Source organism: Astyanax mexicanus, chromosome 1 (assembly GCF_023375975.1).
Source record: "Astyanax mexicanus isolate ESR-SI-001 chromosome 1, AstMex3_surface, whole genome shotgun sequence".
NCBI lineage: Eukaryota > Metazoa > Chordata > Actinopteri > Characiformes > Acestrorhamphidae > Astyanax > Astyanax mexicanus.
The window spans coordinates 112,265,350-112,291,714 of record NC_064408.1 but is presented as its reverse complement, the minus strand read 5'-3'; the positions used below and the strand labels follow the sequence as shown (position 1 = coordinate 112,291,714).

Sequence of the window (26,365 nt, the reverse complement as noted above, 5' to 3'; positions counted from 1 at the left end):
GTCCCTGCTGTATTGTACTAAACTACTTGACTTGACTATTTTTTGGGCATTGCTGCAAGAATTTAATTGCATTTAGTTGGAAAATCATTAGTCAAGATCAAGATGTTTGAGGATAACCAGCCTAGCTCGTCCCCAACTCCACAACTCATCCTAAAAGTACTGAATGGAGCACCATCATTCCAGACAGTACAGTTCTTCCACCGCTCCACATCTCAATGCTAGGGAGATTTATACCAATAGGTGTAACTCCAATTGCATTATTTAGAAATTAAGGTTGACCACAACAATTTGGACAAATCGTGTGGGTGTTTCTAATAAAGTGGTCAGTGCAGTTTAGGATATGGTTGAAATCAGATGTGTTTAAGATGTTTGTTTTTTTAAGCAATACCATAAAGGAACAACTTACGCTTCTATAAAGTGTCATGTTTTAAAAAAAAACATTTACACAATTCTTTCACATGCCCGGTTTCCTCTGTCATTTTTCAACAAACAGAAGATCTACAGTAGACATCTACAGTGGCCTCTGAATGACAAGACGCACACATTACAGTATTTAAAGCATTATCAACACTTTCTCATGGGGGTCAATAATCTTCTAACCTTCTGGGATCTTTTGAATCAGATCATGGTTAGAGATATTTTCGCTGTTTGCACTGTGAGACTGGTTGTGTTTTCTTTTTCCATGTGCTGGCTTGCTAAATAAGGATTAGGAAGTGAACAGTGTCTCATAATTTCTCACAGAGGTCACTCATTTTCTAATCTTATGGATTCTTTTGAATTGAATTATGGCTAGAGATATATTTACTGTTTGGCCATGCCTTCACATAGACAGACAACCAGCTGTGTTTTGTGTGTATCCGTTCTCATATCTGCCTGTTCCCTACGCCTGTTACTGGAGGCTTCCACTACAGGCCTCCACTTGCCACAGCAGTAAGGACAAATATTACAGAAATATAACTGTGGCCAGAGTTTATGGAGAATGGCCACTTCCTATTTATGCTGTTATTAAAAAAATGACTGTAAATCAATATAGAAAGCCCAGAATCATATGTGCATGAATGCAAAGTTAACAGCAAGTATATTTCTAGCCCAACTTTCAAGGATCATTCTGACCGGTATGGAAGCCTTTGAGATTCAATCTCAATATTTTGCAATACTAAATCTTTATTTCGAGATACGAGATTCATTTAATAACACACTGAACTTCTATTTTAGTGTGTTATACAGTGTGGCTGTGGCTCCGACTATGCTGAATGTTATATATGGTAGGCTTTACTGGAGGAAAAATAGCTTTTTTTTCCCCAAGAGCAAACACACTTACTATCTCAAAATAATGACTTAGTATCTCAAAATATTAAGATAGTCTCTCGAAATAGTGACTTACTATCTCAAAATAATTACTTAGTATCTCAAAATATTGAGGAAGCATCTCACAATAATGACTTAGTATCTCAAAATAATGAGATAGTATCTCAAAATAATGAGTTACTATCTCAAAATAATGACACAGTCTCTAAAATATAGAGATAGTATCTATAAATAATGACTTAGTCTCTCAAAATAATGACTTAATCTCTCAAAATAATGAGATAGTATCTCAAAATAATGACTTAATCTCTCAAAATAATGACTTACTATCTTAAAATAATGACTTAGTCTCTCAAAATATAGAGATAGAATCTCAAAATAATGATTTAGTCTCTCAAAATATAAAGATAGTATCTCAAAATATTGAGATAGTGTCTCAAAATAATGACTTGCTATCTTAAAATAATGACTTAATAGCTTAAAATAATGACTTAGTATGTGAAAATATTGAAATAGTGTCTCAAAATAATGACTTTCTATCTCAAAATAATGACTAAGTATGTCAAAATATTAAGATAGCAGTTTTCTTAATAATAATAAAAAGATTATAATTTTTTTTAGGTGGGCTTCCATAGACAGGCCATCAAATATCTTCTTAGATTAGTCCACCTACTGATCACATCTAAAAAATGACACTGAAGTTTTCTGTGATTTTTAAGGGGGAACGATGCAAAAACACTGACAGAGAAAGTGTTGTTAATCAGAAAGGTGCACATACAGTACACATAATACACAACCCATACCTAACACTGACAGTACTGCTGGTGTCAGAATAACAGAAGAGACGTGCACCAAAAAAGACAAGCTAACTGCAACCAAATGATACCATGTGACATCAGTATATAGAAGGAAAATGGCTGTTTCTGAAAGACTGTAAATGAGTGTTTGTGCATTCGGTAGCATTTGTGTTTGAGCTGCTTATTTAAATGTATGATTGTCTGTGTATCTGTGTGTGTGTGTGTACTGTGTTTACACTCTCTGGGAAAAGAGCTTAATTAGAAACTTACCCAACATCATCCATTATGCAGCCGGACCATTTATCATCACACTTGCACTCCCCTGCAGAATGACAGAGAGACGTTAGAGGAAGAGCACCTGCCTGTATATGTGTGTGTGTGTGTGTGTGTGTATGTTTACTGGTTAATCACTTCTATGCTAATGCTGCATTCCATTTGAAATTAGACATTAGAATTTCTAGTTCTATATAGGAAATTTCACCTAAAACATCCTCAACATCTCCCCAAGTCAGAAGATCATCACCAACCCTGAGCGCAGAATCCAAGAGCTCTTATTCACTGCAGGGCCAAATTATTACTAGAGCAGTGTTTAGACAATTGTCTGTGGACAAATTATCATCCCAGAAATTATTCAGATAAATGATTTTCTTGTCATTTTAAGACCTTTAAATCCTAATGACATAATATTAATAATAGAACATTGTATAATAAAACTACAAAGCAATGATACCCTTTTGAAGACAACACAATTTTAAATAATCATATTTTGGGAAATATATACTTTATTCTTTACCTACTACAGTCCACACTGTGTGTATGTGTGAGTCACAGTTATTGAAGCACTGCTCGTTGCATGATTGGCTAAAATAGACCACTTAAAAACGCTGAGTTTCTGTGATTGTACCAAATTGAAAACCTCTGGAATATAATCAAGAGGAAGATTGATGATCACAAGCCATCAAACCAAACTGAACTGCTTAAATTTGTGCACCAGGAGTAAAGCCATAAAGTTATCCAAAAACAGTATGTAAGACTGGTGGGGGAGAACATACCGAGATGCAAGAAAACTGAAATTAAAAACCAGGGTTATTCCACCAAATATTTTTGTCCATTTATTGTATGATAAATCAGTAATGTAATTATCGAGACAGGTCTAGCTGTATTATACAATTCTTCACCAGTAAGGACTCGTTCCACTGGTTATGTTTTTGTTTTCCATTTGCTATGCCAAGATGGCTCCACCAAATATCAACAGTAGTAAAAGCGGTAGTCAGTTTACTATCATTTTTATCTATTTGTGTTTGATTCAATCATTTATACTCAAAGCAAAGTACTGTCCAACTTCTATGTGTAGACATGTTTCTACAGGTTATGTTATTAACTTTTGCTAACAATGATAACTTTGGACATACAAAGAGGAAAATATTTTGGCCAGATTTGAAAAAAAAAAAACAATGGTAATCTCCTCTTTAGTCTTTATCCAACTAAGTGTTTGATTACAACGCCATCAGTTTGGGTGTGACATAATTCCCAGCTTGAACATTCGACATCAAAGGTAAATGGAATGCAGCACAAAAAGTCTAAAATTGCTCTAAACAGAGAGTTTAGAGCGAATAGGAGAAAGAAAATTGATCGAGATGAAGAGATAAGACTGAGATAAAGTATAAAAAGGTGTTAAATCTATGCAGAACTCCTTACCATTTAGAATCCTTTTCTTATCTGAGAAAATGCCGATATTCTGTCCCAGAGACTGTGCAAGAGTGATGGCCATTTCTTCTGTTTTTCCATACTGAGAGATAAAAAGGAAAAAAGGGTGGGTAAGATCTCAGATAAATAACCTTTCTTTCTTTCTTTTTTTTTTTTTTACTTTTGCCAATCTTAAGCTTCACAAACATTTTGATACAGAAAAAAAAATTATGAAATGCTTGTTATAATAAAAAAAAAGCAACCTTCATTTTCAGTTCTGTGTTTTAAGATTATAAAATATATTGAGTGCAGTTAATCAATGACTTTATCTAAGTCAGATAAATGGCCAGATTAATAGAATGTGCAGCCTGGTGTTTAAATCCTATTTGTTTATCAGTGCTCAGCACACTGCTCCCTGTTTAACACTGCAGTTACAACAAATCAAAAGTGACATGTTAATGAGCTCATGCATATTAATGATCAATGCTCAGCACCTTACTGTGTGCCAAACTGTATCCAAAAGTCTCAGAATCAGAGCCACGAATAAATTCTAATAATGCAGCAGAATACAGTAAAAATAATTAACAGTAAAGTGGTTCCAACTTCCAGACCCGTGCTAGACTCCGCCTACCTGGATGGCACTAGGGTAAAAAAAAGTATTTGCAAAATGGTTCCTGTTGGGTTGTTGTGGTGTTTCTAGATGGTTGCTAAGTGGATGTGTTGATACGTTGTTGGAACAGTGTTGTTGTAGTGTTGCTAAGTGGTTGGTATGCTGTTGGTTTGTATGCTGTTGATATACTGTTGGTAAGGTGTTGCTATGTTATCCTAGGTAGTTGCTATACAGTTGCTAGGTGAATGTAATATTTTTGATAGCTGGTCATCATGGTGTTATTGTAGTATTGCAATGTGGTTGCTAAAAGGTTGGTATGGCGCTAATAAATGTTCGGGATGTTGTTGCTATGGTTTCGAAGGAGGTTGCTATGCTGTTGCTAGGTGGTTGTAACATTGTTTATATACTGTTGGTAAGGTGTTGCTATGGTATCCTAGTTTCATACAGTTGCTAGGTGGTCATTAAAGTGTTATTGTATTATTGCTGGGTGATTACTAAATGGTTGGTATGATGCTGATAAATGTTTCGTAGGAGGTTGTTATGCTGTTGCAAGGTGGTTGCATGGTAACATATTGTTCATATACTGTTGGTAAGGTAATGCTGTGGCATCCTAGGTGGTTGCGATACGGTTGATAAGTGGTTGTAATATTGTTGATAGGTGGTATTTATGTTGTGATAGTATTGCTAGGTGGTTGCTATGCTGTTGGTTGCTATGCTGTTGATGTACTCTAGTGTTGCTGTGGTATGGTTGCTATACGGTTGATAAGTGGTTGTAATATTGTTGATAGGTGGGAATTATGTTGTTATAGTATTGCTAGGTGGTTGCTATGCTGTTGGTTGCTATGCTGTTGATATACTGTTGGTAAGGTATTGCTGTAACATCCTTGGTGGTTGCTTTACGGTTAATAAGTGGTTGTAATATTGTTGATAGGTGGTAATTATGGTGTTATTGTAGTATTGCGAGGTGGTTGCTAAATGGTTGGTATGCTGTTGATATACTGTTGGTAAGGTGTTGCTGTGATATCCTGCTATACGGTTGCTAGGTGGTTGTAATATTGTTGACAGGTAATTGAACATGTGATGGAGCTTGTGTCTGAGAATGGAGCCCTTTGCATTTTGCTTTTTCATTTCGTTATTTTCTTTCACGAAAATATTATATTTTATATAATTATAAAAACAACTCTGCTTCTGTATACCTGTCGTTTGCTATTGTTTGTGGTGCATTTTCATTTTAGTTGTACATGTGCATGTGAGTATTATCCCCTAGGGGGATTTATCATTTAGAAAATCACTTTAAACACAGGCAGAAATTCTTGGCTGCTTATGGCTTTAGAACACAGTTGTATTGTTACCTGGTGGTTACTATGGTGTAGCTACACGATTCCTATGTTGTTGATGGTTGCTAGGAGGATTCTACGGTATTTCATACCATACAACTGTGTGTAACAGTTCGCTATGAAAACATACCCCTATAAATACATATATTTTTATGAATTCATATATTTGTTTCATAAGCATTTAGCTTATTGTTTGTTAATATGTGTTATTTATTTTTTTGTATATTATTTGTAACATTTAATATATTTTGCAATTTCTCACAAATCATAATTCAGCATATATAGAAATACAGTGGGTAGGTTTTGATGGATCACAGAAAACACAAAATTATAATACAGCACTAATACAGCAGTTTGGTTCACACTTACAGTAAGATTTGATTATGAACAGAGGGTGCTCCACTGAACACTGAGTGAGTAGTTACGCATTTTTATACTCAGCGCTTTCTGCTCACACCAGTACAGCCAGAATACATAATATAAATAACATTGTAGTAATGGTAATATAAATAATTAAAATGCTCATTCATGAATCATATAATACGCTGAATATATGAAACTACTGAACTGCAGCTAGCAGTTTTACTAGAAATGTTTGAGCCTGAAACTAAACAGTCACAACAGCGGACGACTCTGGAGGACATTTTTGCATTGTATTTCACTTAGCTGTCATGTTTGATACAGGTTCTCTAGTCCAAACCTGGTATATTCAATTTATCTCACCATTTCGCTCTGTTTACATCATACTTTACTAGTTTTTACTCGTTTTCAGGCTCTGTTTTCCCATTTTGGCTAATTCTCTCGTTGGATTTGACCCTTGCTTGTACAACACTCACTCTTTCTGGGTTTTTCCTACATATTAAAGCCTTATTTGATTTTCTACTACAAGTGTCTGACTACAGTGTGTAATGCTACAAGAGATCCAGCATGAATTTCACCAAAACCACAAAAAAAAATGAAGTTAATTAAGTTTTGAAAACATAAATTACCTCATTGACGCTTCCCCCTTTCGTCAGTGAACAGACTCCTCCCATGTAAGAGGCTCCACCCCAGCTGCTATGGAAACGGTTGCCCCTGGAGATACAAAGAGAATGTATTAGATGTGCCCTTTCACTGGATCATAAACAAATGGCTACTGTTGATGTTGCTGTAGAACACAGGACAAGAGTGTGTGAGTGTGTGTGTGTGTGTGTGTGTGTGTGTGAGTGTGTGAGTGTGTGTGTGTGTGTGTGTGTGTGAGTGTGTGAGTGTGTGTGCATGCTAACGTACGAGAAGAGATGGACAGAGTCGCTCCTCTCTTTGATAAAGTCTCTTCTGTACTTCATGAACTCCCGCAGTGTGATCATGGGGTCGTCATTAATGTTGATCCTGTTGTCTGCTGCCCACGTTTCTATCGCAACCAGGACAATCCTGGTGTTCAGCTGCTCCTTAAAGATCTAAGGACACAAAGATAAACAGAAGATTTCATAAAAACTCAAGCAATTAGCAAATGTTGAGATATTGTAGGAATTTATGGGCATAATGCTACACAATTCATTAAATCTGATACAGTGAATTTGAGATCTAGATATTCATGAGCTTTTCTGGATTTCATATTCAGTGCAACTCAGGTCAGGTTAACTGTAAGAACCAATTACAGTGGTACGAGAAAATTTGCGCACCCCTGATTATTTTCATGATTTTCCTTATAAATCATTGGTTGTTCGGATCTTCTGTTATATATATATTATATAGCACACCAACACAGTGATTTATAAAGGAAAATCATGAAATTATGAGGGGTGCCCAAACTTTTTCATACTGTTGTACACAGGTACGATCTAACATACACTATTGTTGTCCAAAAGTTTGCGGACACACTTTGCAATTAATGCGTTCCGCTAGTGCCGGGCGATATGGGAAAAATCATATATCACAATATGGAATTTTTTACCTCACGATAACGATATATATCATGAAATACCACATTTAAGTATGTTTTCAGTTATTCTTTAAAAAATATGACGTAATAATATAATTGCTTACGTTTTTCCAACTTTATTTAAAAGTGAAATTAAACCAAACTTTCACAAATGAGAATTACTACCTTTTAGTGCAGCAATATAAATGTATCAAATGAAAACAGATAAGGTAGATGCAGTAGTTAATTTTTTCAAAAGAACAATGCGTCTCCTAATAATTTATGAAATACGTTCAGCTAATTTAAATTGCACCAATTGCTGACACTGACTTGCAAACAGTAAACAGCTTGTACTGGGATAGAGGGGTATAAAGCCCCCAGAACTGAGCTGTGGAGCAGTGGATCTGTTGCTCTATTCACTGCTCGGGGATAAAGAGTGGTGGTAATTAGCCAACAGCCTGTGACCTCACTAATGCTCACAGCAATGCTACGGAATCTTGTTAAACAATTCACCTGTGCAGTTGAGACTTTTTAAAAACCTATGATTTCAGAAAAACAATGAATGCACATGTGTCCCAATACTTTTGTCCATATAGTCTACATCCCAGACCTTGGTTTTCACTGTTATCACATATTATTCATAATGAAAAAAATAGCTAATATCCAAAATCATCTACGAAAATGAATATCCAAAAGCAAAAATGACAATTAGTTCCCCCAACAACAGTCTGATAAGCACATCTGTCACTCCTGAGTTATGATCCAAATGCCATTGAATATAAATGAGATCCATTAATGTCTGGCATGAATTGCCAACCTGTTCTTTGCTGTATTATGACAGAACACGTCATAAGCGCTTCCCATCTGTTTGTTTATCTGTCTGCAAGTCCAAAAGCAAAAATGATCTACAGTCTAAAGCCACAGAACTGGACTGCGATCACGACTTTACATTTGTTTGTGTTTACCGTCTGACCCGATTTGAGGCCTGGTGTTGACATACTGATCAACAGGCAACCACAGCCAAATACCAACTGTCTCTCATCGGGGGAGTGGGTGTGTGTGTGTGTGTGTGTAAGAGAGAGAGAGAGATTTTCATCTAAACTCCAGATATAATTCTCAAGGGCAAACACTCAGGCAGATAAAGCAGCCTGTGATGTTTGAGCGCTGTTCTTATTTCAGCACTGAGAAAATATGAGCTGATAAAGTGTGCAGAGGCTGAAAACAGCATGCTTAACTGTGAATAAATCTGATATTTTTGATATGATGTTAAGCTACGAAAAAACCCAACATCTTGCAAACGTCACATACCAACGCCTTATTGACATGAACATCTGCTAAACTTCATTAACTTAACATCAACACAATGTTACACAACATATCTATAACTCTCTTAGATGTTGATACTGTATTTTGTGGGTTTTAAATTATAACATTAAAAGACTTATTCCATCATTTTTTTCATTTATTTTAAAATGTTTAACAGTGCTGTAACTTCAGGAGGCAGCGAGATGGACGACAGTTAGAAACATTCTAAAATAAAGACATTTTTACACTAATAACAGTCTTTGCAATGTCATATGTTACTTTACAACATGTGTAATAACCTGCTAAGTGCAGTTCAGCCACTGACCTAGTCTTAGAAAAAAGGTAAAATCCACTGGAGATCCTATGTAAACCTGGTCCAGAAAGTAAAAAATCTACCCCAGGGTTTAGTTGCCTGAGCCATAGCAGGGGCAGTTGCAGCAAAACCCCGCGCTGGACTACCCACCTCGGCTTACACAAAATAGCTAGCTAGCTAAATAACTAGTGTAAACAGAACTGTTCTAAACATACCTAGCCTGCCCAGTCTAATGTTGGAGCCTCATGTCAACACAATGTTTTTGTTTTTTCAGTACTGTTAAAACAACATTGGGTTTAATGTCAACCTGATTTTCACTTTCAACTAAATTAACTTTTTTTTTTTAAACATCAAACTGATGTTTTCTGTGTTCGCTGGGGTATGGATGTGAAAGTAAAGCTATTTAACTTTGGCTGGCCTAAATTCTTGTTCTTTAGCACCACTGGTCTTCACATTACACTGATCTCTCTTCCTTTATCCACCCATTTCACCACCACAGGAAGCTCTTGTTCATTAGATAATTAGCAGGACCAAGCGTGAAGTGTAATACTATTGCATACTTACCAAATCAGCCATGTTCACTACTGACTTGGCGTAGTTGTTTGTTTGTCCGACTGACAGGCGATGCTTCTTGTACTGTGAGAAATAAACAACCTCATTAAACCTCATTATAAGTGAACAGCTTAACAGGATTTTTGTCAATTGTCTGCCTGACATTACACCCCTAAATCTTAAGGATTTCTATTCAATCGTTACATAAAAAGCTTTCATGCTTGATAAGAAACATAACTGTAATTGTAAAAGAAATTATTTAAAAAATATTTGAGTAAATCTGCTAATGTCAAAATATAAAGAATAAAATCATAAAATCATCTTTTTCCTGAACTTCATTTAAAATCAATATATTCCTGAATACAAATCAGTTAATTTCCCCCAAACCTTTAGTTTCATTATGTTTGTCTAGTTTTTTATATCTATTTTCAAACCTGCAGAATTTGGGTTGATTCCTGTTACTGATCTGGAATTACTAAGTGAAGTAGAGAGAAAACAGGCAGCTTCTCTAAGTGTCCTGTAGAAGATTTCAAATCCCTTAAATTATCAAAATGTTAATAAGTTATTTTACTGCAGGGTTATATTACCTACACCTGTAGCCCATATATGAGTCAAACATTTTAAGAGGTTCATAAAACAAAACACACAAGAGGATACAGCAGGTTCATAGGAATTCCAGCTTCATAACTTACCATGAGATGATCATTAATAACCATCAGCTCTATGTATTTGGTCTCATCTTGGATGTTATGGGAAGTCTTTGACACCTGAAAAACAAAGATTTTGAGAACTGCATCTACAAGACGCTGACATCAGCATTTACAGTGATGTTTTCTTATATTCCTTAAAGATACAGACACTATGCAATAGGTCATCTGCATCACCAGAGCTACCCCTGACTGAAACAAATAGTGTGGGATGCTATTTGATGTACCATCAACACTACACCTCAATCATAGAATCATCAGGAACTGTGTTAATATTCCATCTGCATGGGGTGGACTACTATCCAAAAGCAGTGTGTAAGACTGGTGGAGAAGAACATGCCAAGATGCATGAATACTGTGATTAAAAACCAGAGTTATTCCACCAATATTGATTTCTGAACTCTTTATGAATATGAACTTGTTTTCTTTGTATTATTTGAGGTCATTTTCTGCATATAAATGCTCTACATGACAGAATTTGTATGTGGAATTTGGGAGAAATGTTGTCTGTAGTTTATAGAATAAAACAATAATGTTCATTTTACTTAAGCATATACATATAAATAGCAAAATCAAAGAAACTGGTTCAGAAACTGAAGTGGTCTCTTAAATTAGCTATATGTAGCTTAATAAATAAGACCATGGAACATACCAGTCTAAATGATTTAGCATTTATCGTTTCTGGTAACCTATAGCATTGCAATCCAACACTTCTTTCTGGATGCAACTATTTGTTTGTTGATGAGTATATGATAATTGGTGAGTGACAATCAAAATTTACAGACAGAAAACTATTTTGTTTAGGTTATTCTGGTTTAAACCAGAGAGGAGGCTTAAACAAACTACTGAGAGCATGTCTGCAACTTGAGTTAGGGTCGACAGCAGACAAAATGACTCGCAGATGATTTAATGATGTTCTGTCACAAAGAAAAACGTACTTGTCTCTTTTTTCTCTTGCGTGCGGCTCTGGAGAAGAGTGGAGGGCTCTGGAACGGTGACTCTGCGAGACCAACTGGTGAGAGAACCAAAAGAAAAAACTGTCAATCATTTATATTATTGCTTTAGTGATTTCACAGACATTCATATAACTGAGCTGATGCTAAATATAACATCACCATATGATAAAAAATGTTCTAAAATGCAACAAAATAGTAACAGCAACCAGCTGGATCAATCGATCCATCGGATTTATTATTATTTATGCTATATAAACAAATGTTTGTGAACACCTCTTATACTGAATGGATTTAGTGACTTTAAATTGCATTCATTGCTGATACACGTGCAGATACACACACACAGCTTCTCTCTGAAGCACTTGTTGTAGCTTTACCTAATGCCAGAGTTATATAACTATATATATATATATATATATATATATATATATATACAGGGGTTGGACAATGAAACTGAAACAAATGGTTTTAGACCACAATAATTTATTGTAGTGACGGACAGTTCTGGTGGAAACAGGAGAGTTGAGGTGCACATTCTGCTGTGATTTGAGCAGCCGTGGTTTTATGTTTTTTGGATACAATATGGGTTAGCACCCGAACATCCCTTTCAGACAGCTTCCTCTTGCGTCCACAGTTAATCCTGTTGGATGTAGTTGGTCCTTCTTGTTGGTATGCTGACATTACCCTGGATACCGTGGCTCTTGATACATCACAAAGACTTGCTGTCTTGGTCACAGATGCTCCAGCAAGACGTGCACCAACAATTTGTCCTCTTTTGAACTCTGGTATGTCACCCATAATGTTGTGTGCATTGCAATATTTTGAGCAAAACTGTGCTCTTACCCTGCTAATTGAACCTTCACACTCTGCTCTTACTGGTGTAATGTGCAATTAATGAAGATTGGTCACCAGGCTGGTCCAATTTAGCCATGAAACCTCCCACACTAAAATGACAGGTGTTTCAGTTTCATTGGCCAACCCCTGTATTTTGAATGTCTTTACTCATGAACTCACCTGCTTACTGTTTCCCACTATAAGTGATTCAACAGTTCATTCAACAAGTTCTCCTTTTTATGCATTAAAATGATTGGCCATGGTAATAAACATGCATGAATTCATGAATTTATTTTTATTTCTTTAAAAGATGATTCATAATACCACAATCCACACAAATATGATTTGTTCGCTTCTACTTCATATCTGCAGAGCGGCATGTTTATGAAATGCTATTGGCTTAATTTGATTGCCATTTCAGAAGAGTGGGATCGACCTACTTGGTGGGACGTAATCCTCCGGAGGCTGGGAACCGGGAGACTTATAAATCATGTGCACTTGGACGTTTTCCTGTGGAGAGAGAACAGAACACAATTCTGTGATTGATGCAAGTGTCAAAAGCCCCACCTACACAATGCTGAGCTGGTATGATGAAAATCATGAATGAGGTGTACAAAAATACCCTTCCGCGGAGCCAGACTTTGTGTGTGTGTGTGTATGAGAGAAAGAGAGAGAGATTTGATCAAATGTAAATAAGATTAAATGTTGAAAGAAATTCCGAAGACGGTTCATTTGTTTAACTGCTTGTTTTCATGGGATCAAGGGAGGGAGAGAGAGGCAGACAGAGAGAGAGAGAATATATAGAGATGAACTCCCTTCTTTACTGTAAACATTCTCCAAAACAGATACAGATACACCCCACTGATCTCACTGCAAAATACTTATCAGACCACTGGCTACAACACAGAGGATAAAACTCTCCACACTGTTACACAACTGATCTGTAACACATGCTACACTATTATACCACTGACCTGTAGCATCTTTCCACACTGTTACAACAATGACATAACATGTTCCACCAACAGTTACGTGACCTGTAACACACTATATACCGTGGGCCAAATGTGGTCCGCAAGCATGAAACATCTGGCCCGTGAGGTTGTTTGAACTATAATGAACGATAGTGAAAAAAAAAAGCTTCTCTGGCGCGCTTTTGTTTACATTCCTCTCCTGTCTCTCTGACTTTTTAGAAGTTTAAGCTCGTTCTCGTTTTGCCATCCATTCTTGGGCTCCCTAAGTCCCTATAAGGGTTTTTTTCCTAGCCGTGTCTGACCCCGACGACATGGGTTCGATCCTGTGTAAGGAGCGGTGTGTTTTATTTTTTCCTTTCTTCTTGGGTTTACCTGGGGTTTGAGATCAACTGTTCTGCAATTGGGTTTAACAGCCTTCTGGGCTGGAGAGCTATCAGACTGTAGCACTCCATTCCATTCCATTTTTCTATTTTCCAAAACAGATTTTTTTTTTGTGGCCACGTAATGACTCTGGCCCACGATCAAACTTAATTGCCAACCCCTGTTTATGCTGTTACATCATTGACTTATAACAAACTCTACCATGTTACATCACTGATCTGTAATGCACTCTACAGTTTTACAAAAAGTCAAGTCATTACACAGAAACAGCTAAGAATTGGGACAAATATCTTACTGTTAGACCACTGACCTGTACAAACTGTTACACCGGTGATTAACAACACACTCTACATGATTACACTAATAATACCCAACACTGTCACACCACTGACCTGTTACACTTTACACAGCTCACTGTCACACCACTGACCTGTTACACTTAACACAGCTCACTGTCACACCACTGACATTTTACACAGTTAACTGTTACATCACTGACCTGTTACACTTTACACTGCTCACTGTTACACCACTGACCTGTTATGCTTTACACTGCTCACTGTTATACCACTGACCTGTTATACTTTACACAGCTCGCTGTTACACCACTGACATTTTACACTTTACACAGCTCACTGTAACACCACTGACATGTTACACTTTACACTGCTCACTGTCACACCACTGACCTGTTACACTTTACACTGCTCACTGTCACAACACTGACCTGTTACACTTTACACAGCTCATTGTCACACCACTGACCTGTTACACTTTACACAGCTCACTGTTACATCACTGACCTGTTATACTTTACACAGCTCGCTGTTACACCACTGACCTGTTACACTTTACACAGCTCACTGTTACACCCCTGACCTTATACACTTTACACAGCTCACTGTCACACCACTGACCTGTTAACACTTTACACTGCTCACTGTTACATCACTGACCTGTTACACTTTACACATCTCACTGTCACACCACTGACCTGTTAACACTTCACACTGCTCACTGTTACATCACTGACCCGTTACACTTTACACATCTCACTGTCACACCACTGACCTGTTACACTTACACGGCTCACTGTTACACCCCAGACCTGTTACACTTTACACGGCTCACTGTTACACCCCTGACCTGTTACACTTTACACGGCTCACTGTTACACCCCTGACCTGTTACACTTTACACAGCTCACTGCTACAGCACTGACTCAACTGGCAGGCACCACCACTCTCTGTATAAATGTAAAAATCTAAAACCGAACTTACAGAGAATGAGAAAAGACAGAGAAAGAGAGAGAGAGAGAGAGAGAGAGCTGTTTTAGTTCAGCCTAGTTCAATGTTCATGAACTCGCATGACACTTCACACTAATCATTGTTACACCACTGACCCCTATCAGTACTCTTAATATGCGTAAGTGTAAACATTACATCTCTTTTATAAGATAAAATATAAAATATCTGACTTAATACAAAGATCTCGTTCCCACGTCTTAATAAGTTGTGGCCACTCATTATTTTTTTGTTACCGTAGGGGCTCTGTTGATGTATTTTATTTTAAATGTAAGTTTGACAAAAAAGCAAAAAATAATCTGTAAGGAAGAGTATAAGAAAATAGTATTTTTCAGAACACGGGTATAGGTATTAGTAATGTGTCTAGAGTGTCCAGGAGTACAGATGTACAGGATGTACAGTAAAGTGTAAATAGTGCAGATAAATTTATACCTATGATTTAACTTATAAATACATTTGTAAATTATGTAAAAAAAAAAAGTATTATTATTATTATTATTATTAATATTTTGCTTTAAAAATATAAATAAAGCAATCTAAAGCCTTTAAAACTTAAACTAAAAAATCTAAAAACCATACTAAGAGCTAGACGCCGAGATGTGCGTGAACGCGCATGACGTCAGACCCACACACGCCCGTGCCCGCGCCTGAGGAAGTGCTGTAATAACACCATTGTGTGTTTTGAGGAGCGGAGCAGCAAAAAACGGAGAAAATGAGCGAAAATTCACCGCGATAGATCCAGTACAGCCCGTCCCTGACAGGTATGAGATACACAGACAACACGGAAAGCTTTAAAACACAGAGAGGAGGTCTACAGGCCGCTGTTTATAAACTTTTAACAGCGTTAGCTTTAGTTAGCTTAGCACAGCCTGGATAACTAACTCTCAGTGCTGTTAAACACCAGCTCCGGAACTAAAAACACTTAATAAACTTAATAAACACGGAGTTATCGGTCTGTTTAACTTAATAACTGCTGAATGTGGTGAATTCAGGTGTAAAGAGTAACATCCAGCGGCGGAGTTTTACTTTCTGGTCTTGTATTTATAGTTAGGTAACGCCAACTGTTGCTCTTTTTCATTAATAAACTCATTTTAATTGACATTAATTTAATATATCTGAGGTATAACACAATCTTTCAGCGATTACAGCATTATAGAGTGTGTTTTGTTCTCTCTGAGTCACTATAACTGTGTGTGTGTTAATGTGTTTTTGTGTGTGTTTGTTTGTGTGTGTGTTAGTGTGTTTTTGTATGCGTGTGTGTTTGTGTGTGTGTGTATTAGTGTGTTTTTATATGTGTGTGTGTGTGCAGTTCCTGACAGAACAGAGATGTATTGTTTGTGTATTGTATTGTTTTAGCTAGCTGCTTTCACACTGACCTTAATTAGTGGGGATGCATCAATGTGAGAATTGTGGGCCAAGGGACATATTCTACATTACACATATGCGTATATATACATTACCAGGCAAAAGTTTGCAGCTTCTTATTCTGTATTTTTCTTTTTTTCTGCATTTAATTTATTTTCTACATTGTAGATTAATATAAAACACATCAAAACAATTGATGTAGAATAGAATGATGTAGTAATGTACTGCCGTCACTGATATACACATTTATAACTTAGAGAGAGACTAGACACTGATATAACTTTAGAAACAAATGTAACAAACTAACTGGTAACTAAATAGACTAGTCCCAACTTTAAACCTGTTTTTTTTTTCTTCAAAATAACAGGTTAAATTAAATAAAAGATATATTAATAATATAATCTACTACTAATAATGAAATTATTCACTTTAAAGTAGCATGGCTGGCATCACTTGGTCCTTCTCCGGCATACAATAAATACGTCAGCAAGCATCTGTTTGAAATATCTAGATATCGGCCATTGCCAGCGATTTAAAAAAAAAAAAATTTAACCAACCTTATATATTTTTAAAATTTTATTCAAGGTCCTTTGAACTTCTTAACAACTTTAAAACAGGGCACAATATGATATAATCTTGTCATACTGTCCAACATTAGTAACCCATTCTGTTTATTCTGTATATCTTTTAAGTGTCAGAAAATATTATTATTTTTAGCCATATCAGCTTTGATAATTCATGAAAATGACTTCTCTTGAATTTTGTTTATTTAAAGTGCATTTTCACACCAAAATTTTTTTTTATTATTTTCTAATCCAACACTCTCTTACTCTTTTTCTCAGATTAGGTGCCAATAACGACATCACCATCACCATGTCTTGCCGTGACATCCACGCCACTAACGCGTTTGCGTTCATCGTTGCCTTGCTCTCAGTGGGAGCTTTATCCGTTGCCACAGTGATTCCACAATGGAGGACCATGCGTCTGCTCACCTTCAACCGCAATGCCAAGAACGTTACTGTGTACGACGGACTGTGGACCAAATGTGTTCGGCGAGAGGGATACACTGGGTGCTACTATTTTGACGCTGACTGGTACTCTAAAGTAGATCAGCTGGATGTCCGGCTGTTGCAGTTCTGCTTACCAACAGGTAGGTGTTATTGGTGGGAATATTAACAAAGTGCTTTATTTCACAGGTAACTTTATTTAACCTGACAAATCTGACAGTTTTCTGAACTGCTTGAATGTTTGCACCAGGAGCGGCATGAAGTTATCCAAAAGCAGTGTGTAAGCCTGGTGGAGGAGAACATGCCAAGATGCCAAAAATTGTGATTAAAAAACAGGGTTATTCCACCAAATATTTATTTCTAAACTCTTAAACCTTTATGAATATGAACTTGTTTTCTTTTTTATATTGTTTAAGGTCTGAAAGCTCTGCATCTTTTTATTCATTTCAGCCATTTCTCGTATTTTGCAAATAAATGCTCTAAATGACAATCTTTTTATTTGGAATTAGGGAGAAATGTTGTCTGTAGTTTATAGAATAGAACAACCATGTTAAGGCTTAAATGATTTTCCCTGCTCATATTTACATTTCCTATTTAAGCCCTTTCCTAAGTAGATAAAGGAGATGTAACAAATAAATCACACCAGCAGCAAAAAGTACAAACTGTATTCTGTATCTCTTCCACAGCTTTGTTCTTCTCCAGCCTGGCTCTGCTAATCAGTCTGACAGGCATGTTCAAGACAGCGTGCTGTTCCAAAACCCCAGATGACATCAAGACTAGCCGCTGCCTGGTCAACAGCTCGGGCTGCCACCTGGTGGCCGGGATGTTCCTTTTCTTGGCCGGGGCCATCGCCATGCCACCGTCCATCTGGTTCCTCTTCCACACCAAGGACCTGAACGCGCGCTACGACAACCTGTTTGCTGTGGAGTTTGCTGTGTATGTATCAATTGGCGGTGCTGGTGGACTCATCTTTTCTGCCCTTCTGACTTTCATGTGGTACTGCATGTGTAAGAAGCTGCCTTCACCGTTCTGGCTGCCTCTGCCAGAACCACCGAGCATGACCAACAGCCTGTCAGCACAGCCACTAATAACCAATGGCCTCCCTTCGCCTGTTACCTACGCGCCTCAGCCCTTCCCCCCTGCTGTTCTGGATGCGCCAGCCTTCGTTCCAGCGCAGGGATATGCCCAGACCATGCCTAGCCAGCCAGTGCCTCCCCAGGTTTACATGGCCCAGATGTCAATCCCTGATGGATATGGATCTGAAGCTGTCTCACAGGCTTATGGCTATGCTCCCTCGCAAAGCTATGCCCCCTCACATGCTCCTTCACAAGGCTACGCTGCTTCACATGCTCCTTCACAAGGCTACGCTGCTTCACACGCTCCCTCACAAGGATACGCTCCCTCACAGCGCTATGCTGGACAGCGCTACTCCACAAGATCACGAATGTCTGGAATCGAAATTGACATCCCTGTTCTTACAGAGTGAAATAACAGGGTAACTATATGGAGTATGGACAAAGAGAGGTGGGCAGTATGACAAATATAATATAATTATCACAATGAATTAAATCATGATAAACTGATCTTAATCATCTTAATATTGTTAGTAAATCAAATTTGCATCATTTTCCCCACTTAACCTTAAAGCAGTCAAATCAGGCCTGTCTAAATATAGTGTCTAAATGTTGCTTATTAGTCAATAGTTATCCAAAATGTTTTACACCATAAATACATAAATACATAAAGATATTTTAATAGCTATGGTTGGTTTCCTCCGGTCCAGATGGGTTTAATAGTTTGTAACACTGAAACATTTTCCCCTTGGTATAGTTTGCTTTTTTTACATGGGGTAAAATTCAAGTGCATCAAAATGCAACACACCAATAAACTGCTCCAGTGTTCATTTGGGACCGGACCAAGACCACCTCCTCTCACATGTCTTTCAGTCCACATCCTAGTACAATTACTACATTTGTCTTCCTAAACTAATGACACTACAAAGGAAACAAACCAGAGTCTGATTTAACTGGATTAAGAAGCGAAGGTGTGAAAATGCCCTCAATCTGCTTTAATCGCATCCAGGTCTTCATTAAGGGTCATTAAGACTTGTCAAAGTGGTTTAGGGCACCGCATGTCAAAGTATGACTGAAGTCAACCATTTTAGACAGCATTTGAGCATTTGTTCTGCCCAAATTCTGACTTCTATTACATACATGGCATACAGCCATACAGCCACCACAGATAATTAAGCAATAGTACATGAGAGGGAGTGCTATAATGTGTAATTATCTCAGTGCTAATATTACACATTATAGCACAAACCTAGAGTGTATTATTGTGACTATACCACAGTTCCGTTATCGCTGTTTATTGAAAGATTTTGAATTAAAGAGGATGAGAAAATATATTTGATATGATATGTTTGGTTAAAAACACTTAGCGAGTTAAAATAGTTCCATTGCTGTTCTATTTGTAGCAGCACTGTTTGGCTTGTAAGCGCTGCATCGTTGCTAGGTTACCTGTATGTGTCGGAGTAATACATGGAGAGCTTCGGTTACAGTGCATTACCGGCTGATAATGGTACTCATAGAACACCTCTCAGCCAATCACGTAACCAGGTCGGAACTAACTGTGGTATAATGTATAATAAGGTGTATGTTTGTTAATTGTAACTACACATATTGTCTGAATCTGTGTGAAGTTTAGTTCATTTTTACAGTTTACAGAAATAGAAAACAGATGAAATCATATTTTTGCCATACTGCCCACCCCTATTATGCTCTGAAGGTGTCCGGACACCATGCTGTATATAAGAGGCTGCCCTCATTTTCTGGAAGTCTGGGGACTCCTTTGTTTAGAGGGACGGAGCTCCCTGACATTTGTAGCTTGAATTTCTTTTTTTCTGTGGTTTACTGAAGAAAATACAGTGGCTTGTAATATTATTCATACCTCTTGAACTTTTTTCACATTTTGTCATCTTACAACCACAAACTTAAATGTATTTTATTTAAATTTTAAATGATAGACAAACAAAAAGTATTGCATAAGTGTAAAGTGGACTGAAAGAGATGCATGGTTTTTAATTCTTTTTATTAAATAAAAGTCTGAAAAGTGAGACATGCTCACTTTGTGATGCTTAACGTCCTCTTAGGATGCCTAAAGATTGGGATATGTTTAAAAATTAACCCTGTTTTAAACTTCTCCACAACTTTATCTCTGACCTGTCTGGTGAGTTCCTTGGTCTTCATGATGCTGTTTGTTTACTAGTGTTCTCTAACAAACCACTGAGGTCCATACTGAACAGCTGTATTTATACTGAGACTAACTTACACACAGCTGCATTCTATTAACTTATTCAGTGACTTCTGAAGGCAATTGACTGCACTGGATTTTATTTAGGGGAGTTTCAGAGTAAAGGGGGGTGAATACTTTTGCACATCACACTTTTCAGATTTTTATTTGACAAAAAGTTTGAATATAATGTATCATTTTCATTTCACTTCACAGTGATGTGCTACTTTGTGTTGGTGTATCACTTAAAATCGCTGTAAAACACATTTAAGTTTGTGGAGGTAAGGTGACAAAATGTGAAAAGGTTCAAGGGGTATGAATACTTTTGCAAGCCATTGTAAGCAATGCCTTCCTTCTATTAACACTGAAACACTGTAAACGGTCACAAGCACAGACAGATTCACTGGAACAAAACTGTCGATTGCTTTACTAAATACAACACTATATTGCACTTAACTCGCTCACACTGATGAATCACATATCTACTGATTTTAACACTATTACAAGAACACTGACACTAACATGCTCTGTTTTCCTAACACTCGATGAACAGAACACTACTCATATTGTTATAATGCCTCATTTTAGTGCTGATGCCATGATGTCACTATATGCCTTTTGTTTTGTATTGTTTTTTTTTTTTTAAGTAGCGTTCAGTGAAGCAGTTGTTACGCTGCCATTGTTACAGTGTGTGTTGGGCAGTGGAGGAAGGGATAGCTGGTATTGTGTTTCTGAAGGGCAGTGTTCTTTAGGCTACATTAGCTTTTTGTGATCTGAACACGTTATAAAAATTGTACATTTCTAAGTTTAATCTACAAAGAGTCTTCTGTTATAACACATGATCATGGATGGAATCATAGTATCACTTTGAACTAAGGCAGCTTTTATTAGAATTAAAGGATAATGTTTTTCTTAACACTCAACAATTTCCCAGAATCCTCTCGAGAAATATTTGCCCACATCTTTAAACCTGCTTTAATCACAGCATGCGGCCAGATGAACAAAAGTGTCTTAAGAATTAAATTTTTTTTTCTTAACTTTTCTTCTTCTCCTTTTTTGGTACTCTCAAAAAATATGATCTGAAATATTTTCATAATTTTATGATAATTTTACAGGAGACTATAGGGCTGTGCGATATTGTAAAAAAAAAAATTTAATATACAATTTTAAATATCATAAGTGTCTATTATAATTTAGATTTGTTTGTAGTTGTTACAAAACTGAATTTATTCCAATGTATTCTGTTTTTTAATAGTAAATGTGCCTAAATGTTCACAAACAGAACCATTTGAATATGCAAAATATTGTTTTATTTACATTTGTTCAAGGAAGTCAAAATCATACAAACATATTACTAAACCTTGTAAGAACCCATTACAAAACAAAGGTTTAATTTACTCATTTTTTTTCTTGACTAGCAAACAACATTCAACATTACAAGCAACTTCTATATTGAACAAAATCATACAAGCATGGTGCAAAATTACCTCCTTATATTTCAGTTAGGTGAGAGTATAAAATATGAAAATAACTGCCCTATAAATTAGTTCTTTACAGGTATCTGAGAGAAGCTCAATTTCCCTCTGGCAGCTTCTGTGTCTAAAAATCTATCATCTTGATTATTCCATTTTGAAAATCAAATTAAAACAGTTACTAAATTGATTAAATTAATTGATTAAATCTCTTAGGCTATAAGTGTACAAAAGATGTGCCTAAATGTTTTAAAAATGACTTAGTCAATTTTAGTCTAAATTAATGTCTAATTTAACAGGTAGAAAAAAGTGTAGTTTGTTGAAATGCTGTTGGTGTCTACATAAAAATGATTTCTAATTTTTGATTAAAAATTGAAAATGTTTCAATTTGTAGTTGGATTTTGTTTTCACAAAAAAATGGATGAATTAAAATGGAATTTTAAACTGTTTATGATAAGCTCTGAAACACTGCATACAAGACCAATGTCCTGAAAAAAGAACACTTTCTTAAGATCTATTTTATTTTATTTTTTAGGAAATCTGTTGTCTCATAAAATAATTATATATAAACATTTCTGTAGATGTCCTGTACATGTCCTGTAGTTGTCCTGTACTATGAATGCTGCCCTTCAGAACAAAAAAAAAATCAGATTTATCTGTTTTTTAATGAATAACGCACTGGTGTTAAGATTTCTTTAATGCAATTATGAAGGTTCTGAAAAAAGTGAATTTTAAATAATGTTTTGCAAAAACTTTTATGATTTTTTTATGTCTTAAATTTTGAAACTGTGCTTTATTTTGTAACTTTCTACTTTTTTGCCTTGAACAAAATGTGCGGCCTATTGTTTTCCTGTCTGTTCTGTTGCTCCTGATTAACTTCTTAACTGCTTAATTTGTGTGTTTTTGTGAGTGTAATGTTTTGGTTGTTGCTCTTAAAGGGGAAACACATCAGACAGAGGTATATTGAACACTTTTTAAGAGGGTCTGAATGGTCGTTGTAAAGGTCAAGCAGGTTAGCTGTTACATATTTCATTCCATAATTAAAATGCCTTATGGTGATGTTTCTTAAAAAAACTGATGTAAAAATGCAATACTAACTGGATTTACTACTAACTTTTTATTTACTATGTTCATACTACACACTCTTGTTGTGTTGTTTTGTATGTCTCAGTATAGAACACTGTCTAGAATATAATATTTAATAAAAACAGATTTCTTTACTACGCTGGGATGTTCTTCTGTAACATTATTAATTTAGTTAGTAACTGAAAAAGGACGACTGAATTCCCTTGTTCATCATGAGCAGGACTGTGTTTTAGATGGTTACCCCTGACAACAGATGGTTAATTATTCTGTCAAAAATACATCATGTTGTGTAGTCGTAATTTGTCTTGCAAGAAAATTGCATTTCTGTTAATTATATATTAGTTTTACTAATTTAAATTTGTTTTACTTGTATTACCTCAGACTCAATATTGTTATAATTATGTCCAATATGTTACGTGTATAAATATGTACAAAATACAGGTTTTTATTGGGCTTTACATGCTTGCACTTGATCCAGGGGTGCAGATTTTATCTGACAATTGGAGAGCACTGACATAAGTAGGCATCTGACTACATATAGCAACTTTTGAGGCAAGCTAGGTAAACAAAAATGGCCACATTATGAGTTTTTACCAAATTGAAAACCTCTGTTATAGAATCAAGAGGAAGATGGATGATTACAACCCATCAAACCAAGCTGAACTGCTTGAATTTTTTGTACCAGGAGTGTCATAAAGTTATCCAAAAGCAGTGTGTAAGACTGGTGGAGGAGAACATGGCAAAGATGCGTGAAAACTGTGATTAAAAACCAGGGATATTCCACCAAATATTGATTTCAGAACTGTTAAAACTTTATGAATATGAACTTGTTTTCTTTGCATTATTTGAGGTCTGAAAGATCTGCATCTTTTTCCATTTCTCATATTTTGTAAATATTTTTTTAATTATATTTTTATTTGGAATTTGGAAGAAATGTTGTCCATAGTTTAGAGATTAAAACAACAATGTTCATTTTACTCAAACATATACCTATAAATAGCAAAATCAGAGAAACTGATTCAGAAACTAAAGTGATCTCTTCATTTTTTCCAGAGCTGTATACCAATATCAGTAGCAATAGCTTTTTATTTCCTGATATTCGGAACATAGATGTAGTTTAATTTGTTAATTTCTACCAGTCTACCATTTGCCATACAGTAATCTGTTAATAGCCTTTGCATGGTTAATATTTACTATTCATGTTTGAGGTGGTCCTCATTGCACTGGTCGGAGAGATCAAAAAGATGGCAGTTGCAGCTTCAATGCTAATACAAATGCTATGCTAGTCTTCTCAAATGTCTACACAGGTTCATAATCTGTATTCACAAGGGTAATTAAGGCTAATGGGCTCAGGTTCTGATGGAACTGAAGGCTTACGTAGCGTCTTGGCCATTAATTAACATGAAAGGCTGAAATATTAGTATAGTATGACGAGTGTGCCACTGTCTCATATTCTCAATCCTCCTGATAGAGATTCAATAAAGTGAAGAGGGACAGAGACTTTTCTATAATTGCTGAGCCTTTGATGTAACTGTTCCACCTTGTAGGATCCAATGCTTAATACCAGCAGATGACATGACTCTCCGAACCACCACTGATCATCAGCAATTATTTCTATCTGCAATATGCAGCTTGTCTACTTCCTGTAGATAAGTAGTGCCAATAGAATAAAACTCTATGGAGCCGATGAACAAGAACCAATTGGCACCACCTAAAGATGTGGTATAGAAGGGTGATTTAAAGCTGTGAAGCAGTGGAATAACTGTGTTCTCTAAAATGAGGGATCTCCATCCAATATTTTTGGGATGGATGGAGAGTAGGGGATGATGTGGGGTGGTGGTGATTTAACATGTACACTGTTGTTTCAGAATGCAATCAAATCTTCACATTGGAATAGAAAGTCTTGGATTGTAGACACATTTACTCCAACTAACTGTACTTTGCTTTAATTATAATATAACATATTACAATACACTGCCTGGCCAAAAAAAGTCTCCACCTGGATTTAAGTAAGTCAATAATGTGTGGTTTTTGCTGCAGTTGGTCTGCAGGTTTAGGTTCAGCAACAGTATGTGCTGAAAGAATGAGGTCAGCTGACTACCTGAATATACTGAATATAGACCAGGTTATTCCATCAATGGATTTTTTCTTCCCTGATGATCACGGTCATATTCCAAGATGATAATGTCAGGATTCATGGAGCTGGAATTGTGAAAGAGTGATTCAGGGAGCATGAGATCATCATTTTCACACATGGATTGTTCACCACAGAGTCCAGATCTTAACCTCATTGAGAATCTTTGTGATGTGCTGTATGGAGAAGACTTTGTTCAATGGTCAGACTCTACCATCATCAATGCTGCTGCAAGATCTTTGTGAAAAATTCATGCAATACTGGATTGAAATAAATCTTGTGACATTGCAGAAGCGTACTGACACAATGCTGCAGTGAATACGTGCAGCAATCACAATAAAATATTAGAGTATGACCATTTTTTGGTTGCAGTTTATTATATTATAAAATATGATATAAAAAATAAACATATAGGAAAAACTATTTTCCTGCTTGCTTGTATTATTAATGCACACAAAAAACTCATATCCCCTCCCCAAAAACACTCAAGTGGGGGGCACTCTGTGAAGGATTAGGGTCGAAGGCAGATGGTCCCTCACATGTATTGGCATAGAAATGAGATGGAGTGTGAGGAGGGGGCAGGGTGTGAGTGAGGGTGTGTATCTTAGCTTGTTCTCTCTGGGGAACCAGATCATGAATAGAAAGCAGGTTGGGGGATGGCACACTTCTGTGAGGGTTTTTTTTTGGACCTAGGAAGGATGTTGAATATGTTCTTTCTGTCTGTGTGTGTGTGTGTGTGTGTGTATGTGTAGTGTGAGGATTACCCAGCCCCTCCCTCTTGCTCTCCACCTCCACAACATCCCCACCATTCATTCTCACCTTGCTCTTAATAGAACTGTGGGCACAAAGCATCCCAGCCCACATCAACCCAACCTACAACTCTATGCACATACCCAGCATATAAGCAATTTTTAGAAAGCTAATTAATAGGAATAAAATAAGCAAATTATTAGAAACAATCCCATTCATTCAATTAGCTAAACTGCAACACATAAAATCATGCAGATACGAATCAATCGCTTCAAATGTGACTCACATCAACCATC

General features: G+C 36.4%; 2 protein-coding genes across 4 annotated transcripts in view; one reads left to right on the top strand and one right to left on the bottom strand.

Moving 5' to 3' along the window:
* adam22 (ADAM metallopeptidase domain 22) overlaps positions 1-26,365 on the bottom strand; it is a 157,646-nt gene that overhangs the window by 41,795 nt on the left and 89,486 nt on the right. For all 3 annotated transcript variants that reach the window (XM_049464556.1, XM_049464559.1, XM_022662664.2), the window contains exons 7-14: positions 12,746-12,815; positions 11,454-11,527; positions 10,501-10,575; positions 9,821-9,892; positions 7,008-7,174; positions 6,728-6,812; positions 3,804-3,894; positions 2,376-2,427 (exon numbers count right to left, since the gene is read on the bottom strand). In XM_049464556.1, the coding sequence (XP_049320513.1) occupies positions 2,376-2,427; positions 3,804-3,894; positions 6,728-6,812; positions 7,008-7,174; positions 9,821-9,892; positions 10,501-10,575; positions 11,454-11,527; positions 12,746-12,815 (686 nt within the window). The remainder of the gene's footprint in view (positions 1-2,375; positions 2,428-3,803; positions 3,895-6,727; positions 6,813-7,007; positions 7,175-9,820; positions 9,893-10,500; positions 10,576-11,453; positions 11,528-12,745; positions 12,816-26,365) is intronic.
* Positions 15,586-23,319, top strand: cldn12 (claudin 12). Its single transcript, XM_007242090.4, has 3 exons — positions 15,586-15,725; positions 17,172-17,479; positions 18,023-23,319. Exons 2-3 carry the CDS (start codon positions 17,203-17,205, stop codon positions 18,820-18,822), a joined length of 1,077 nt encoding a protein of 358 aa, XP_007242152.3. The 5' UTR covers positions 15,586-15,725; positions 17,172-17,202; the 3' UTR covers positions 18,823-23,319.

Coding starts and splice junctions, on each gene's coding strand:
- cldn12 (XM_007242090.4), top strand. CDS start 17,203: ATGTCTTGCCGTGACATCCACGCCACTAACGCGTTTGCGTTCATCGTT. Junction 17,480..18,022: donor GCAGTTCTGCTTACCAACAG/GTAGGTGTTATT, acceptor TCTCTTCCACAG/CTTTGTTCTTCTCCAGCCTG.